This window comes from Hordeum vulgare, chromosome 1H (assembly GCF_904849725.1).
Source record: "Hordeum vulgare subsp. vulgare chromosome 1H, MorexV3_pseudomolecules_assembly, whole genome shotgun sequence".
Lineage (NCBI taxonomy): Eukaryota > Viridiplantae > Streptophyta > Magnoliopsida > Poales > Poaceae > Hordeum > Hordeum vulgare.
In genome coordinates, this window is record NC_058518.1 from 9311466 (window position 1) to 9328235 (window position 16770).

The 16770-nt window shown below is 40.8% G+C and overlaps 1 protein-coding gene and 2 non-coding genes across 3 annotated transcripts; 1 reads left to right on the plus strand and 2 right to left on the minus strand.

Moving 5' to 3' along the window:
* Positions 1-319: 319 nt before the first annotated feature.
* LOC123441025 (pumilio homolog 1-like) lies at positions 320-7330 on the plus strand. Its single transcript, XM_045117583.1, has 9 exons — positions 320-1099; positions 1930-3170; positions 3966-4107; positions 4189-4296; positions 4819-5031; positions 5135-5245; positions 6192-6386; positions 6474-6648; positions 6751-7330. The coding sequence occupies exons 1-9, from the start codon at positions 683-685 to the stop codon at positions 6789-6791; spliced, it is 2643 nt and encodes an 880-aa protein (XP_044973518.1). The 5' UTR covers positions 320-682; the 3' UTR covers positions 6792-7330.
* Positions 7331-13334: 6004 nt separating this feature from the next.
* On the minus strand, positions 13335-13416 carry TRNAS-UGA. Its single transcript has one exon. It is a non-coding gene; the product is annotated as a tRNA-Ser (tRNA).
* Positions 13417-16581: 3165 nt separating this feature from the next.
* Positions 16582-16663, minus strand: TRNAS-UGA. Its single transcript has one exon. It is a non-coding gene; the product is annotated as a tRNA-Ser (tRNA).
* Between the last annotated feature and the right edge of the window lie 107 nt (positions 16664-16770).

Consider the following 16770-nt stretch of genomic DNA (forward strand, 5'->3'; position numbering starts at 1 on the left):
AGAAATAATGGGAGATCATCCCTGCAATCCCCCCTCCAAAGAAAGGAAGAGGGAGGCACCCTGGCAAGAAAAGATCACGCTGCCAAAATTAGCCGGGAGAAGAAGAGGCTTGAAGAGGAATTTGACCCGACGTCGACCTGCAAAAACCCAACGGGTTTCCATTTCCAGCCAAGAAGAAGAGGCTGCCCTCAAAACCCTAGGGCCCAAACCCCTCCGGCCCATCCTGGCCGCTCGCCCGGGCATCCGACGGCTCCCGTCGCCCCTCCCGTTGTACTTAACACGGCCGCCTTGCTCGCTCGCTCGCTCCCCTGCTTCTCTCTCTCTCTCTTCCCCACGCGAGCTCGCGCACGCACGCATTGGTGGCTGCGAGGAGGAGAGAGAGCTCCAATCCCTCCCGAATCCAGGCAGTAGAACGACGCGCCGCGCGCGATTCGGCCGGTCCGGGCGGGAAAAGGGCCATTCTTGCTGCTCGCCGGGTTCTTTCTTGGGGGCGGCTGCTTCCCGGGGTGGAATCTTGGCGCCGGAGGACGGCGGGGTTGCGGTAATGGCGGCGGGGTTTTGAGGGGGGATAAGGCTGCGGAGATCTCGTTTCGTCTTGGTTTGGTTTGGTTGGGTTTGGTTTGGTTGTTTGCTGTGGTGGTGGGGCTGTTTCTTGCTGGCGGCGGCGGCGGTGATTGATCCGATGGTGACGGAGATGGCGACGCGGGGAGGGGAGGCGGTGTGCGGCGGCGGGGTGGGCGGGGAGGAGGGAGAGCGCGGGGACTTCGAGCTCTTCCGTAGCGGCTCGGCGCCGCCCACCGTGGAGGGCGCCATGGCCATGGCGGCGGGCGGCGGCGGGGAGGTGCTGCTGGACGACGAGCTGCGGGCCGACCCGGCCTACCAGAGCTACTACTACTCCAATGCGCACCTCAACCCACGCCTCCCGCCGCCGCTGCTCTCCAAGGAGGACTGGCGCTCCGCGCAGCACCGCCTCCGCTCCTCCTCCTCCTCCTCCGGGCTCGGCGGGATCGGCGACGGCCGGAGGGCGCCGGGGGACGGGCTCGTCGGCCTGCCCGGGATCGACCACCCCCGCCAGCGCGGCTTCTCCGCCATCTTCCAGGTGGTGCTCGCTCCTTCCTCCCACCAAAGATCTCGTTTTTTCATCTTTCCTTTTCAGCATACTATTATCAGTACTATCGGTCAGTGCTTATGAGCGAACAACCGAGGTTTGCGGCGGTCAACTGAATGAGCAGTCCAAGTTCATAGCAGTAGTTCATACATCATGTGTGCATGAACTACCACTTCACACCTTGCAGGTTGCATCTAGCTACTCCATACGGTTAACCGAATAGTTCATAGGTCATATACTCATACATGTCTTGCTCTTGCGGCTGCTTGATTTATCGATTGGCCGGAGGCATGCTTCTCACTGTGATTTCAAGTAGGGGTAGCATATGTATAGGAATGTTCTCTAGTCATGGCTTGCAGGGTGGCACAGAAGAGAGACTATTCAGTTTTGAGTGATGGTTATTCGCTTGGATCATGGGAGACACCGAGGTTCCTGATTAACCTCTCTGAATTTGCTGGATCATGAGAAATATCGTCCTAGTACTTCAGAATGTTCCATTTCTATAATGCCTGTTTGTGCATCTACGCGCCTGTTTCATAGTATCCATTGGACCAGCAACTGTTTGTTCCAGGCTTCTGGCGTGTTTATTTCATCTTGCTATTCATGTCGGACGAACCAATACCCGCGTTAGGCCAGTAGAAAGGAGCTTGTTTATTTCATTTTGCTATTTGATCATGTTCATAGGTCATGTGTCCTGGTTCCATGTTACAACTGCAAACAAATATAATGCGGCTTTTTGGCCAGTTCTATTTCTCTTCAGTTCAATACGTATTATGCAAGGCGGCTTATCTGATTTGCACAATTCTCTATGAATGTTCCAGGAGGACTCAAATCAACGTGATGTGGATAGACAGAGCGCCAACCACAGCCGCAACGACTTTCTAGATTCTTCTGGAATGCAGTATGCTTTACATCGTGATACTGGAGCTATGGGTGGCCTGCAGCGCGAGAGCAATGAACAGACTTTAGCTGATATTCGGAACAACGAGTTGTCATCACATGCGTATGCATCAATTCTGGGCCCCTCTCTCTCCAGAAGTGCATCCCCAGACCCTGAGCTGGTGAGGAGGGTCCCCAGTCCGTGCCTGCCTCCAATTGGTGTGAAAGTCGGCGCTTATGATAAAAAGAGTAACGGTGGCTCCTCTTCTTTCCGCCGTAGTTCGTCTGCTGTTGGTGAACCTGATGATCTGGTGGCTGCTCTATCTGGGATGAACCTGTCATCGTCGAGGGCTGGCAATGGGCAAGCTATGGACCAGTCTAAGCTCTACCAGGATGTTGATAATGCCAATAGGTACCTTTTTGATCGGCATGGTGATCAAACAAGTGGCAATCAGCAGCACTCCTTCATGAAACGTCCCGAGCAAGGACATTTTAGGGCACCTGAGGGTTATTCTGCAAATTCGGCCAATTCTTCTATGATGAGGAATCAGATGAATGCTGGTAACTTCACATCATCTGACAATTCCTCAGTTGGATCTGGCTATGCTTCGCCTAGGATTGGTGCAAGGTCCCCAGGAGGCACTTTATCTTCTAGGCAAAATTTAGCTGGTGCGTCTAACTACCTAGGTTACAATGGAGTTGGAAGTCCAACTGGAGCATCTTCTCTTCAGATGCCTATCGATCCATTATATCTTCAGTACCTTGCTGCCCAAGTTGCAGCCAGTTATGATGATCCTTTCATGGCTAGTGGACATCTAGGAAGTTCTTACATGGATTTACTTGGTCCTCAGAAGGGTTGCCTTAGCCCGTTGCTTCAGTCGCAGAAGAACTATGGCTGCTATGGAAATCTTGGATTTGGCCTTGGATATGCTGGAAGCCCTTTGACGAGCCCTGTTCTGCCCTCTTCACCTGTTGCGTCTGGTAGTCCACTTAGGCACGGTGAACGCAGTATGCGCTTTGCATCAGGCATGCGAAATTTTGGGGGTTCTTTTGGTTCATGGAGTCCAGACATGGTTGGAAAGATGGAAGGCAATCTGATGCCCTCGCTTCTGGAGGAATTCAAGAGCAACAAAAGCAGAACTTATGAGCTCTCTGAAATAGCTGGCCATGTCGTCGAGTTCAGGTATACTTCTGCATTTAATGTATATAATGTAATGAACATTGTAACATAATAGCATGTAAACTGTAATGACTTGAAAGTTGTATCACACAAGCACATCATACAAATATTGTTACTTCCTACTCAAGAATATAATAGTCGGAGCTCTCTTTTTACGGGAATAAGACATAACATGAACTGTTATATTGCATATATGAATACACAAAGCAAAAAATGAGGAAAACAATAAGAGGAACATTTTCTTACAGTTTGTTTTCTTTTATTTCACTTTCACCACAACCAAGCGTTAAGAGTACTCCCTTTCTGTGCATATGCATCCTATAATATTAGGCCACATACGCAAAGCAGAAATCACAGTTAACCCTCTTTTGCTTGTTCTGATCATTCATATAGAGAAGTGTTTTGGCCATTCCATTTTAGCAAACACCTAGCAACACAAACGCAATGCACACAAATGAGAAAAATTGTAAGACATGTCTTTGTGGTGCGGAATTCATGACATAGCAAACTCCTCAGTGTGTCTATTTTTGCTGCTCTTTCGCCAAATGCCTGGACAATAGATTTTAAAAATGTTCTGGTTCATATATTGATGATCCCTAGAGACACTTACTTTGGGACGGAGGGAGTACTTGTTTCAGGGGGGGGGGGGAGGTCTGTCTGCAGTTTGGTCAACTTGTACTGGGTATTGGCACTCTTAATTACTGCTGATCTCTTACTCATGACTGGAAGTATGTAGTACTGTAAAATATATATATTCTTGTAGCTTATTTAGTTGGCTAACTATTGCATAATTTGTAGTGCCGATCAATATGGGAGCCGATTCATACAGCAAAAGCTTGAAACAGCCAGTACTGAAGAGAAAGACATGGTTTTTTCAGAAATCATGCCTCAAGCTCTCACATTGATGACTGATGTATTTGGAAATTATGTTGTTCAGAAGGTATGCAAAACTGATTTGTTTGTGGTGATGGCTTTGACTATAATTATATTGTACTTATCCTTTTGTTTGCCTTTTGTTCAGTTTTTTGAGCATGGCAGCACTACTCAGATAAAGGAACTATCTGATCAGCTTATTGGACGTGTCCTTGCTCTCAGTCTTCAGATGTATGGATGTCGGGTTATACAGAAGGTGCTTATCAGTTATCCATATTTTATCTAGGAGAACATAAGGACATCCTTGCATTTTGAAATTAATTTCTACTCGTATCTCATAAGTAGGAATTTCTGATTTCTATACTTCTTGCATGGACAAAGGTAGCATTTACAATCACCATCTTTTTGATGTTTCTGTACCATGAAAATATCCCTATGACTTGTTGAGATTGGGTATACATTTGTATCAATCATCAAAATAATTCCTATCCAAGCCACCTCGTTCCACTAACACATACAGTATGATGATTTCCGGAGCAAACATGTTGGCTGATACTTTTAGAAGGCATTAGCGTACCAAGTAACTTGTGAAGCTGTCACAGCATCTGTTTCTGTGGTTATTCAATATATAATATACTTTAGATGGGTACTGGAAGGCTTAAACATATCCTCTCATGTATGCTTGACAAAATAGTAAACCTTTTGCACATATACCTAAATACATAAATATCTGGAAGAGTAAAGACAGCTTATGTCATGTGATGTATTATGTGTGCAGGCTATAGAGGTCGTGGATTTAGCTCAGCAGACTAAAATGGTTGGTGAGCTGGATGGACATATTATGCGCTGTGTACGTGATCAAAATGGTAACCATGTAATACAGAAATGCATAGAGTGCATCCCTCAGGACATTATCCAGTTCATTGTCTCAACATTCTATGGTCAAGTTGTGCTGCTATCCACTCATCCATATGGTTGTCGAGTTATACAGGTATGCTCATACTGCATATCACGCCTCTTATATAAATCCATTTTGAAGTTTAATATTAATACGTCACAATCTACCTTGCTCATCATATCATGTGAATTACCAGAGGGTGCTGGAGCACTGTGACGATCCCACAACACAGCAAATAATGATGGATGAGATTCTCCAGTCTGTTTGCTTGCTGGCTCAGGATCAGTATGGTAACTATGTTGTTCAGGTCGGTGCCATGCACATCTTTTCGAACATTGTTGCATACCTTGAACTGGTCCAAGCTTCTATGCTGCTTTACTACTGCACGGTGTAAGAGCATGGTTAATAGTATAGCCAACTGCTGGCTATAAGCAGTCTTATAGCCCATCTTATAGCTAGCTTATACAATAGTTAGCTATAAAAGAGTACTACTTTTATCATATATGGCCCACCTTTCATTCTCACAAAGCACCTAGGAGCACGTGCTAGAGTCGGCTCTTCACGAAGAGCCCGCTTCCCTTCTCTCTCCTCTTCTCTCTCATCCAACTCAACAAAAATATAGTATTTTAATCCTTACAGCCTGCTGACTGTACCTTATTGTACTTGCTCTAATGTAGTCGGCTATTGTGTGCAGTATCATCTGAAGGTTATCATTATGTTCTAATGCTTGAAAATTACTAGTAACGGCATGTTAGTTTTTTTGTACTCCCTCCATTTCTTTTTACTCCTCATATTAGGTACCAAATTTATATTAGAAAACATCAACATCTACAATAATAAATACAATTTGAAAATATACTACATGATGGATCAAAATGATATTGACTTGGCATTGTGGATGTTAATATTTTGTTTCTATAAACTTGGTCAAACTTCAGAAAGTTTGACTTAAGACAAACCTAATATTCTTATTAATTACTAAGATGTGGGCTTTACACATCTTTTTTTCTTCAAGTGTCTTGCAATGAACTGCAATAGACTGCCTTCTGTTTTTGGCAGTAGCATCTCCAGGCTGTGGCACTGATCTTTTCTGCTTACTTAATGCTCACTGTTTACTGTTTAACAAGTGGATCTGGATCTTTTGTGGACTGCTTACCGTTTGCTGTCAATCTTTAATGATGAGATTCTTAACCTTTTGTTACCATTTTCACAATACTTTGTTTCTGACAATACTCACTGGACCTTTTTTACAGCATGTTCTGGAACATGGCAAGCCACATGAGAGAACTGCTATCATTGACAAGTTAATTGGGCAAATTGTGCAAATGAGCCAGCAAAAGTTTGCTTCAAATGTCATTGAGAAGTGCTTAGCTTTTGGTAACCCTGTGGAGCGGCAGATCTTGATTGGTGAAATGCTCGAGTCTACTACTGAAAGTGAACCTCTTGAGGTCTGCGTTGTTTCAACATTTTTACCAAGGAGAATTTGGCCAAATATTTGTTAACCTTACTGAATCTACATGCATTTGTCCTTGCAGGTGATGATGAAAGACCAGTTTGCAAACTATGTGGTGCAGAAGGTGTTGGAGACTTGTGATGATCAGCAGAGAGAGATGATCCTTACCAGGATCAAAGCTCACCTGAACACACTGAAGAAGTATACCTATGGGAAGCACATAGTCGCGCGCGTAGAGAAGCTTGTCGCTGCTGGAGGTATGTTTAGCTGCCAAATTCTATTTGGAGACATCCTTACGCATGCGAGCATAAGATCTTAGATATGCTAACAACATGTCTTGCTTGTTCTTGTGGATGCAGAGAAGCGCCAGGGGCTTCAACCGGCATGCACCGCCGCCTGAAGGGCGGAACTATGCAGTTGTACAGCTAACAGTGGCTAGGTTTGCGCTCGCGTGTTCCCCCCCCAACAACTGAAAACCCTATAAGATCGACTAGTAATGGTACCGGCATGAATAAGATACAAATCTTGGTTGCACTGGAGAGAGTGTACATTCTGTAGCTGAGGAAGCAAAGACTAATCTGAGAGACTAAGCTGTAAAGAGGAGGAAGAGGGTGGAGTAAGTTTGAACATGTTACTCTGTTCACTGTACAAATTTAGCACTAGAGAAGGAGAATGAGAAAGCTGTTAGCTGTCGTAAAAATGTCCCGAGTTAAAAGCCGCTGCGACTATTTTGTTAGTTATCCTGTTGTGTGTCTCGTGTCGACGATAGGAGCAAACAAACCATGATGATGGCTTACTGCTGTTGTTGTAAGATAAAACTCTTTTCCCCAGTTTAAGCTGAAGTTATTAGTATCAGCTTTGCTGAACTGTTGAACAGTTTGATCCTTGTATCAATGGAGTGTCTGTCTGTAATCTAATCCAGGATGATGGTATGCATGAGCTAGTTTGTGTTCTTGCAAGTTTTTCTTTCACCTAAGATTCTTGTGTTTGGTATTTGCTGTGCTGTGATGCTAGCTTTTGATCTATTCTTGTGACTTGCTAGTTATTGTTTTTTGCTTGATTTTGGAACCATCCAAATAAATTGGGGTGTAGCTCAAATGGTAAGAGCATGGGTATGTTATTCATATCAGATAAAATGTTGAGCAATTTTAAAAATATCTTAGCAATTAAACTATTCCTTATATATTTCTTTATGCTTCAAATATGTTTTGCTGAAGTGTACATGGTCTTGTGTGATGCAAATTTGCACACTGGCAGTATTGTGATTCAAATTTGTGAAATTTTTACTGGCTTTGCTTAACTTCCTCTTCACTACTAAATTATGAGTAATATTATATCATAGAAGAAAGTAAAACTTCTTTTGAACATGATTCCAATGGTATAAATTTGTTTTCACATATATCTTAGAATTTATTACTCCCTCTGTTACATATTAATTGTCACTGATTCGGTATAAATACTTTGTAAGAAATCAATGACAACTAATGTGGATCGATGGGAGGAACTACCAATTTGAGGTCAACGATGTGGACTAATAAACCTGAATGAAGTATATGGTTGCACTGTCACTGTCGGCCTGGGTCTTGGCCCACATCTAAAGTGACTGTCCTTGTACTGCTTAGTCCATCTACAATGCAATGTGACTAGAGAGGTATTTGAAAAAAGTGTGAAAGGAAAACATTTTGCTTTCGCAATGGAATGGCACAAATAGCAATGTATTGTCAAAAGTGAGATGTCAAATTCTAGAGGGACATAGCAAAGTGGGCAAAAGCTAGAGTGATAAAAAAACCATTACTTTAAGAATATTTTTTTCGTACAAAAGGAGGCTTAGAGCAACTCCAACATCTCCCATAAAAATCTTTCCTTAAACTGTTTTCTTCTTTGGCTTTCTGTAAAAGTTACGGGAAGTTTTCTGAAAGCAACTTTTAGTAGTTCCTTAAACTTCTTCCCTAAATCCATTTTTATATATTTTAATTACACAAAAAATAGAAAATTAGCTAGGACCCGCTAGTCAGGGGCGACGCGAGGTGGTGGTGGAGTGGGTGTGGCGGGCTGCGGCGTTCCGACAGGTGACGTGGGAGGCGGTGGGTGGTGGCGGCGGTGTTTACTGGAAGTTTTATAAAAAGCCTCTCCATAAACTTGCGGGGAGAAATGTGGCCATAACTTTACGGGAAGATGATCTCTCAGTAAACATGCGGGGAGAAAATACCAGTTTAACGAGATCTTGTAAAGTCATGACCACTTTATTGAAATTGTTGGAGAGGTTTTTGCGTCTACTCATAACACCGATGTTTTTATAGTTATGGGAGCCGTTGGAGTTCTATTTAGGGGAGGCAGCTGTTGGAGTTGCTCTTATAAGAGAATCTAAGGCAAAAGTGAAGCGAATAGGTCAAGATTTGATGTGATACATTAGTAGGTACTATGTTATTTCAAAATGCTTTTAACTTTTTATAGATCTCGAAATGTCAACTATGTTATGACTTATAGTCAAATTAAATATGTGTCTTGAAACTAATTCTTTGTGTATGTCAAATAATAATCATGTGTACTTAAAAATTTATATAATATTTTAAAAATTCTATACTTTTTTTGGCACTAAAAAATCATGTGTTGAAAAGCCATTTACGTAATTTAAATATACAATCATTTCACGTTTTATAACATTTAACAATAATAAAAATATTATTGTGCTACAAAAACAGTTCACACATGTCAAAATAATTGTTTGTGTATTTTAAAACACATGTCCATGTATTTTGGAAAAAATTCTTGTATGTTAAAAATATAATAGTCATACATCTCAGATGGTTGTGCATCTTTTGAAAATAAGTGTTTGTGCAACTCATAGAAAATATTTATTTATCTACCAAAATGAATTTAAAATTAATGAAATCAATCAAATGAATAAGCAAAAGTGAAATAAATAAAATAAAACAAAAAAAGAAACGAAAATAAAAATGTCAAGTGCTATTGGGCTGCGATCATGCGAGGGAGTACGTATGTTCATTTCTTTAATTTAACACGAGTGCGTATGTTACTTCTCCGAAAAACAAACGAGTGCGTATGTTACTTCTCCAAAAAACAAACGAGTGCGTATCTTTTTAATAAAGGTTTTAGATCATTTAGCTATTTTTTAGAAGCCCATAAATACGTGTATATCCAAAAATCAAAGCAGTTGATGCTATTACTTTGGTGCTCCAAAATCAAATCCTAAAGTGAATGAGCACCGAATGTCACCTACACTATAAAACAATTGCACACACACACATCCTCTTCATCACTGCGCCAGGAACAATCTCCTGCTCTCCACCTGTTGATCACTATGAAGATAGCCAACGCCCTGCTGCTCCTGGTGTCCCTCGCTCTCGTGGTGCTGTCATCATCAAGCACACACACACCGTCGATGGTAGAAGGTCGCGCGGTGGTGGTGCCGGCGGCGGATTGCTCGGTGACTGTGATCGGGCGGGGCGAGAAGTGCGAGCCCCGGAAGTGCGAGGCGGAGTGTCGGAGGCAGCACGATGGTATGGGCGCGTGCGCCGCCATGGGGTGCAGCTGCGCCGTCTGCGCCAAGTATCCTCCCTCCTCCTCCGTTGCAAAGGGAAACCGATACTGATAAATGACGACTAGTAGTAGTACACCAGTGCTAGGTTCAAAGTGTGTACTCACTAGATAGCGGTGATCCTTGCAATGCTCATTTTCACATATAATTTGGATCTGATAAACAATATGTAGTACATGAATGCTTGACAACAAGAAATAATCCTTGATAATTAACTCGTGGTAAAGACTACATATGTACTTATCATTTTGATTCTTGCTCTCACCTCATCAAATTTACAGTATAAGAGCGTTTAGATCACTATTTCTAGTGATCTATAAACACACTTATATTTCCTTACGGAGGTAGTACTTAAGAAGATGAACTATGTACATATTCTATACGTCATTCATTTGAAAAGCTTTTTATTTCAGCCAGTTTAATTTTATTTTTAAATCATATTCATGAATGTTAACAAAATATTCAGGAATTCGAGAATTATTCATGAATCTAAAAACATTTGATTTTTTAAACACCAAGTCAAAAGATTGGTGGCGAATTCAAATAATGTTTGCAAATGAGAAAAATGTTTGCAAAACAGAAAAAAAACGTATGCAAATTCAAAAATGCTCAGGTGTTTGAAGAAATGTTCATCAGTTTGAAAATAAATGCTCCCCAATAAAAAATGCGTATTCAAAAATTTTAATACGTGATTGTTAGCAACTATGTATAATTGTTTATGAATTAAAAACGGTTTGCCACACATTTTTTGTAAATTCATAAGCATATGTTCATGAATAAATAAACTGGTGGAAAAGTCAAAAAATATTCATGAATAAGTATTTTTACGGATTAAAAAAATGCTCGTGAATTCAATAAATATTAGCAAATATGAAAATATGTTCTTGAATTAAAAAAATGTTAGTCCAGATTTTATTTTGCAAATTCAAAAATTTTGCGAATTCAGAAAAAATCATGAATATGAAATGTTTACGAGCATGAAAATGTTCATGATTTCAATAAATGTTGGTGACTTCAGAAGTAAACTTGTGAACACGAAATACGTTTTGTGATTTAAAAAATGCTTGTTAATTCAAAGGAAAACACTACAATGAAAAGAAAAGGAAAAAACCTGGCTAGAAGCTTCTCCAAATCAGAGTACCCTACTCACCCGATCCGCTTATATCGCTTGCAATGAGCAATACATATGAATGGGAGCTGTGATGTATCATTCACGCGACCAACACGCTTGCATCACATCCGCATGGGTTGTGTCGGCACATTCACACGTTTGATCGCTAGCATCAGTAAACTAGGCACGGTTTGATGATATTTTCTTACTTGTATTTAAAATTCGTTAATTCTAAATAAAACACAAGTTCCATTGTTTTCACTTTTTATTTTGGTGGGTTTATTTTAAAGTGATAACTGTTCATGAATTTAAACATGTTCTTGAATTTTGCAACACAGTCGTGAAATTTAAAATATTCATAAATTCAAAATAATTTAGAAATTTGAAAAAAGTTTGCGAAATGAAGTTGAAGAATGTTTGAAAATAAATTCAGAACTTTTTTAATAATACAAATACTCACAAATTTTCAAAAAACATTCACAAATTCAAAAAATGTTAGCAAATTCAAAAGAAATATCATGAATTTGCATGAAATGAATTTATAAAGTAATTTTACTTAAATTTAAAAAGTTCATGAATTCAAAATAATACTCTAGAAATTTAAAATACTCAGAATATTGTTAAAAAATCCATGAATTAGTATTTTTATGAATTCAAATAATTTTCATGTATATTGAAAAGATTCCCAAATTTGAAAAATGGTCTCAAATTCAAATATTGCTCATGGATTCAGTAAAAAACTGTGTGAAAATTCAAAGAAAGTTTGTGCACTTCAAAAAGTTGATGAATTTAAAAACAGTTGTGAATGCGATCTTTTCATGAAATTCAAAAAAAGTGAATTTTGAAATAATATGATAAAGAAAAGAAGATCATATAATAGAAAAGGAAGATGACAGAAGAGCAATAATGAAATAAAAATAAAAAAAATGCGAAAAAACAAAAATAAAACCAATAAATCCCTCGTAAAAACCATGAACATATGAAAACCAAAAAACTGGGCGAATAAAATAGTGAAATGCCCATATCGGAGGTTCTTAAAACCGTGTGGAACCTTCCTCAAACCATTCCGCATGGAATCACTACAAACGTCTTAAATGAGCTGGCTCACCTTCGTACCCTAGTGACTGATCACATGATAAGTGATACATATCATTTGTGACATATCAATTACGGGTCACGTCGACCTAGTCATCTTCTCTCATGAAGATATTGGCAGGGCTGGAAGTGTCGGTTTGGATCTGCCTGAAAGTGAGGGTTGCAGTGAACTTGTTCCTTTTCGCTGAAGGAGTTGATGGTGTTGATGAAAATGACATCATGTTTTTCATCAATACCATCAATTCTCATGATAAGTTGATGGCTCACCTTCGTACCCTAGATCACATGATAAGTGATACATATCATTTGTGACATATCAATTACGGGTCACGTCGACCTAGTCATCTTCTCTCATGAAGATGTTGGGAGGGCTGGAAGTGTTGGCTTGGATCCGCCTGAAAGTGAGGGTTGCAGTGAACTTGTTCCTTCTGCTGAAGGAGTTGATGGTGTTGATGAAAATGACATCATCATTGACGTCGATGTTGTTTCGTTGATCCAATCCGATGTTGTGAAGGTCCCCATGATCAACGCCAAATATCGACGGTGTTTTGTGAAGTACCAAAACAGTAGTACAATGAAAACATGAATTTATATGACAGTGGAGCATAACTTCAAGTTATTGGGTGGACACTCACACCACATTAAAACTAGGAAAAGACCGACAACATGGATCGAAACCACCCTCACCGTAGGGAGGCGAGCACGCACACCGCAAAACCTCCATTGATTGCCAAGTCTCCACACCACCACCGCACCCCACCCATGCGCCACCGCACCAGTGCGAGTCACACCGCCAAAACCGTCTCATGGTCGCCGCCACAAGTTCCAGACTCCTCGACCACAAGGGACTGTGTGAAGCTCTCGTCTGCTTCAGAGATGAGCCCATCGGTAGCTGCGACGAGGGTGTCGAAGGAAGAGCCCGACGGCTAGGTTAGGAGCTTTCGGGTCGCTAGAGGTGGCCACACGAACGCGAGGGTCTTTTTTATTGTCCATTTTTGAAGAGTTTGCATGACTTGACTAAGGGCTTGATCTATGAGCTGAGTTATTAACACCACATCTGAGTCATATCAATACTTAGTACAAAGGAAGTACTAAGTTTGAGAAAGTTATTTTGAGACGAAGGAAGTATTTTATCTCGTCATGCCAATCATAATCATAAAAGAACAAAAAAGATAAAACGTCGACAGCAGGGATCGAACCTGCGCGGGCGTAGCCCAACAGATTTCAAGTCTGTCTCCTTAACCACTCGGACATATCGACGACTGCTGTACCTGTCTTCCATCCATCTTATAAAAACGGCCCTCCCGGTGACCAGATTTGTATATTACGGCGCAGAAGGATCACGTGCCATTCGTCTAGAATCATCAGTCAGGCGCTGAGGTTTCTTTGCACATTTTAAAGGGGATTTGTATCTTTGTAGCTTTGGTCGAGATACATTAATCCAGCAGATCAATTACCGTATGGATTTCAGAGCATTACCTTTGAACAACAAGTTTTTCTTACGAAGAACAAATAACTTTTTTGCATGGAACACCTGGATGTAAATGAACCCTCGTTGATAAACTATAAGACTCGGAAAAGGAAAAAAATGCTCATTCTCTCTCACAAAGATGCATTGCTAAATGTAAATGAATATTTGTTGATAACTACTCCCTTCGCCCCAAAATAAATGTCTTAAACTTAATACAACTTTATACTAGAGTTAGTATAAAGTAGCTAGTATAAAGTTGAGACAATTATGTTAGGACAGATGAAGTACTATAAGACTTGGAAAATGAAAGAAGTGTCCCTTCTTTTCATAAAGCTGCATTGGCAAATGCAAATGGGTGCTCGCTGTCTCATTGATGACTATATAAAGAGTCTAAAAGTAAAATTAGTGCTCATTCTTTTCACAAAGCTGCCAAGATACAAAATGACTATTGGTTCATCTTAACAAGAAAAGAAAAACCTTTAAACCTGAAGGTTTCGTTTGGCTCTAGGTCTCAGTATATTTTATGACTTGGAAGGTAAAAGAATACCTTATCATGTGGGAATTTTTTTTCTTTCTCAAATGCTAATTACGTCATCAAGAGGTGACAAAATGGAGGGAAACCTATTCAGATAAGCACACACATATATATGTAGCAACAGCCAACCATTATCACAATATATGTTTTGGTTTAATCTCTTTCTTTTAGTGGTAGTTCTTTTATCAGTTCGGTGCCTCTGTTTTAAGAGTATCAGATCTTACTTCTCGGTCCTTGCTCCCTACGGGATGATGTCCTATCTGAAAAAAAAAATGAATGTTAGGATGACATCTTGGTAAGCAGTACCAAATGGCAAGAAACTTGGTGCGCGTATGTCTTTGACGCAGAATTTTCCGTACCTTGAGTTTTCATAAAATAGGCTTTCGTCCCGTTTTATATATAAAACACTAACACAGAGTACGCAGCCGAACGATACATTATGGTAAGGAGGCCATCTTACAAAACAGATCGACAAATACAACAAGAAATATACAACTAGCCTAACACTTCATCGAGGCTCCCGACCAAGTTGCAGTAATTATTTGATTGACACGGTCATCGTTATATAGCATACACACGTAACTATCTAGGAGAGTACGTTTGGAAACACCCCAAAGTCAAAACAGCCCACAATGTCCTGTGAGATGGATGCCTCACGTGTGTATTGGATAGTGGATACCGCTAAGAAGAACGTGTGGACTCGATGCATTTTTCCCACGAGACGATTTACCCTTTTCACTTTGACTGGATGGATGCCCGCCGCCGCCGCCTGCTACAGGTGCTAGGGTATTGCCAGCAGCTGGCAATCTGTGCCTTTGTAGATCATCAACCTTCGCCCTCGCCAGTCCCTGTCTGCGATTTGTCTCTTCGTCGATCGTCGACCCATGCCCTAACCAGTCCCTGCCTGTAGCATGATTTCTTTGGAAGAGGCTGTCCAGATTTCCATTCACGGATCAGGGTAGCACAACACAAGTCGCCCCAATTTCAAGGTACCATCTTTACATGCATATTTATGGCTTATGTCCTGGCTATCGTTAGTTAAAACTATAGACTCTGAACAAACTGCTAGACGTTAGTTACTATTTGTCAGGTTGATTTTGCATTACATGCTGGTGGTATACATAACAATTTTATTCTCAAAAATTGATTGTTATTAGCTTCCATCTCAGTTTAGTCTATATACAAACTACTGCCAAAATGTTCTGGCATAAGTAGAAATCACTCAAGGTAGAATCGAAAGCACACTATGAGAATATCGACTTTGTTTCACATGTTTTAGGCATAAGACCTACTTCCAAACTAATAGAAGTAGACCTTATTCCTAACTGAAAAGTTTATATGAAATTTTGTTCCTTTTGTCATGGTATTTTTCGCCCCCCCCCCCCCATGCTTAAATCCTGGCTCTGCCCTGCCTGACCGAGGACGCATGAGCTCCAGGACAACGTACCTTGAGTTTTGGTGTATATCTTGCACTTCCGTGCTTATAGTTATTGTTAGCTACTCAACGGACCTGGATGTAAAATTTGCTATTTCTGATGTTGTTTGTACTGTCTTGACAGTTGATGAGCAGATCACAAATTTATCGAAAACAAAAAGTAGACGCAAACTAAATTTTAGCGTACTGCAACACTTCTCTTTCAAACTTCCACTGACAGAGTATCATGTTTTCAAAAACAATGCAGGAAAATAAAAGGAAAGTGAAGACCATTGAAGTAAAATAAAAGGAAAGCTAAAGGCATGCTCAGCAAAGCGCCCTTTATCAAAAAGAAGGTACTCAACGGACCTGGATGCAATTTTTGTCATTTCTGGTGTTGTTTGCGCTGTCTCGACGGTCGATGAGCAGATCACAAATTTCTCAAAAAACAAAAAGTAGACGCAAACTAAATTCTAGCGTACTGCAACACTTGTCTCTCATGATTCAGAACACCGTGTGTTTCTGTGATTCTGCAAGCTCGGAAGAGCAGAACAATATCACCAACATGACCTGCTCGCGTTCGCGGCCAGCAGTTTAGTGACTCTTGAGCGTTCCGCTATACGTTTCACCACAAAAGTTAAGCACTACTCATCCACCAACAACTGTTATTTCCGGCCACGCGCCGAGAATAAATTTTTTTACACGATCAGGAGGGTGTGATATTTGTTTCAGAATAATTCTGTTCCGTTGGATGGACGCGTTAGAAGATTGATACTCGGCGATAGAAGATTGATACTCACAGTCATCGCTCGACTGTTGGATGGACGCGTGTCCAACGAATATGTTTGATTTTTTTTGCAGGGACTATATACATATATGTTTCAAATTGCTGTGACGGTATAGGCAGTGATGATAAACAGGTGGAATTACTGGCATGTCCCGAACTTCTATTTTCACTGGTAAGAAAATGTACCAAAAAATGAAGTAAAATAAAATAAAAACATGCGTCGACAGCAGGGATCGAACCTGCGCGGGCGTAGCCCAACAGATTTCAAGTCTGTCTCCTTAACCACTCGGACATATCGACAGTGTCTGTCTCCGTTTCTTCCCATGGTTATTAATTCTAAGTTTCCGGTGACCAGTTTTTTTCGGTATAGAACAACGTGGCACGTGCATCGGTGATGGAGACGGTAT

Coding starts and splice junctions, on each gene's coding strand:
- LOC123441025 (XM_045117583.1), top strand. CDS start 683: ATGGTGACGGAGATGGCGACGCGGGGAGGGGAGGCGGTGTGCGGCGGC. Junction 3,171..3,965: donor GGCCATGTCGTCGAGTTCAG/GTATACTTCTGC, acceptor CATAATTTGTAG/TGCCGATCAATATGGGAGCC. Junction 5,032..5,134: donor ATGGTTGTCGAGTTATACAG/GTATGCTCATAC, acceptor GTGAATTACCAG/AGGGTGCTGGAGCACTGTGA.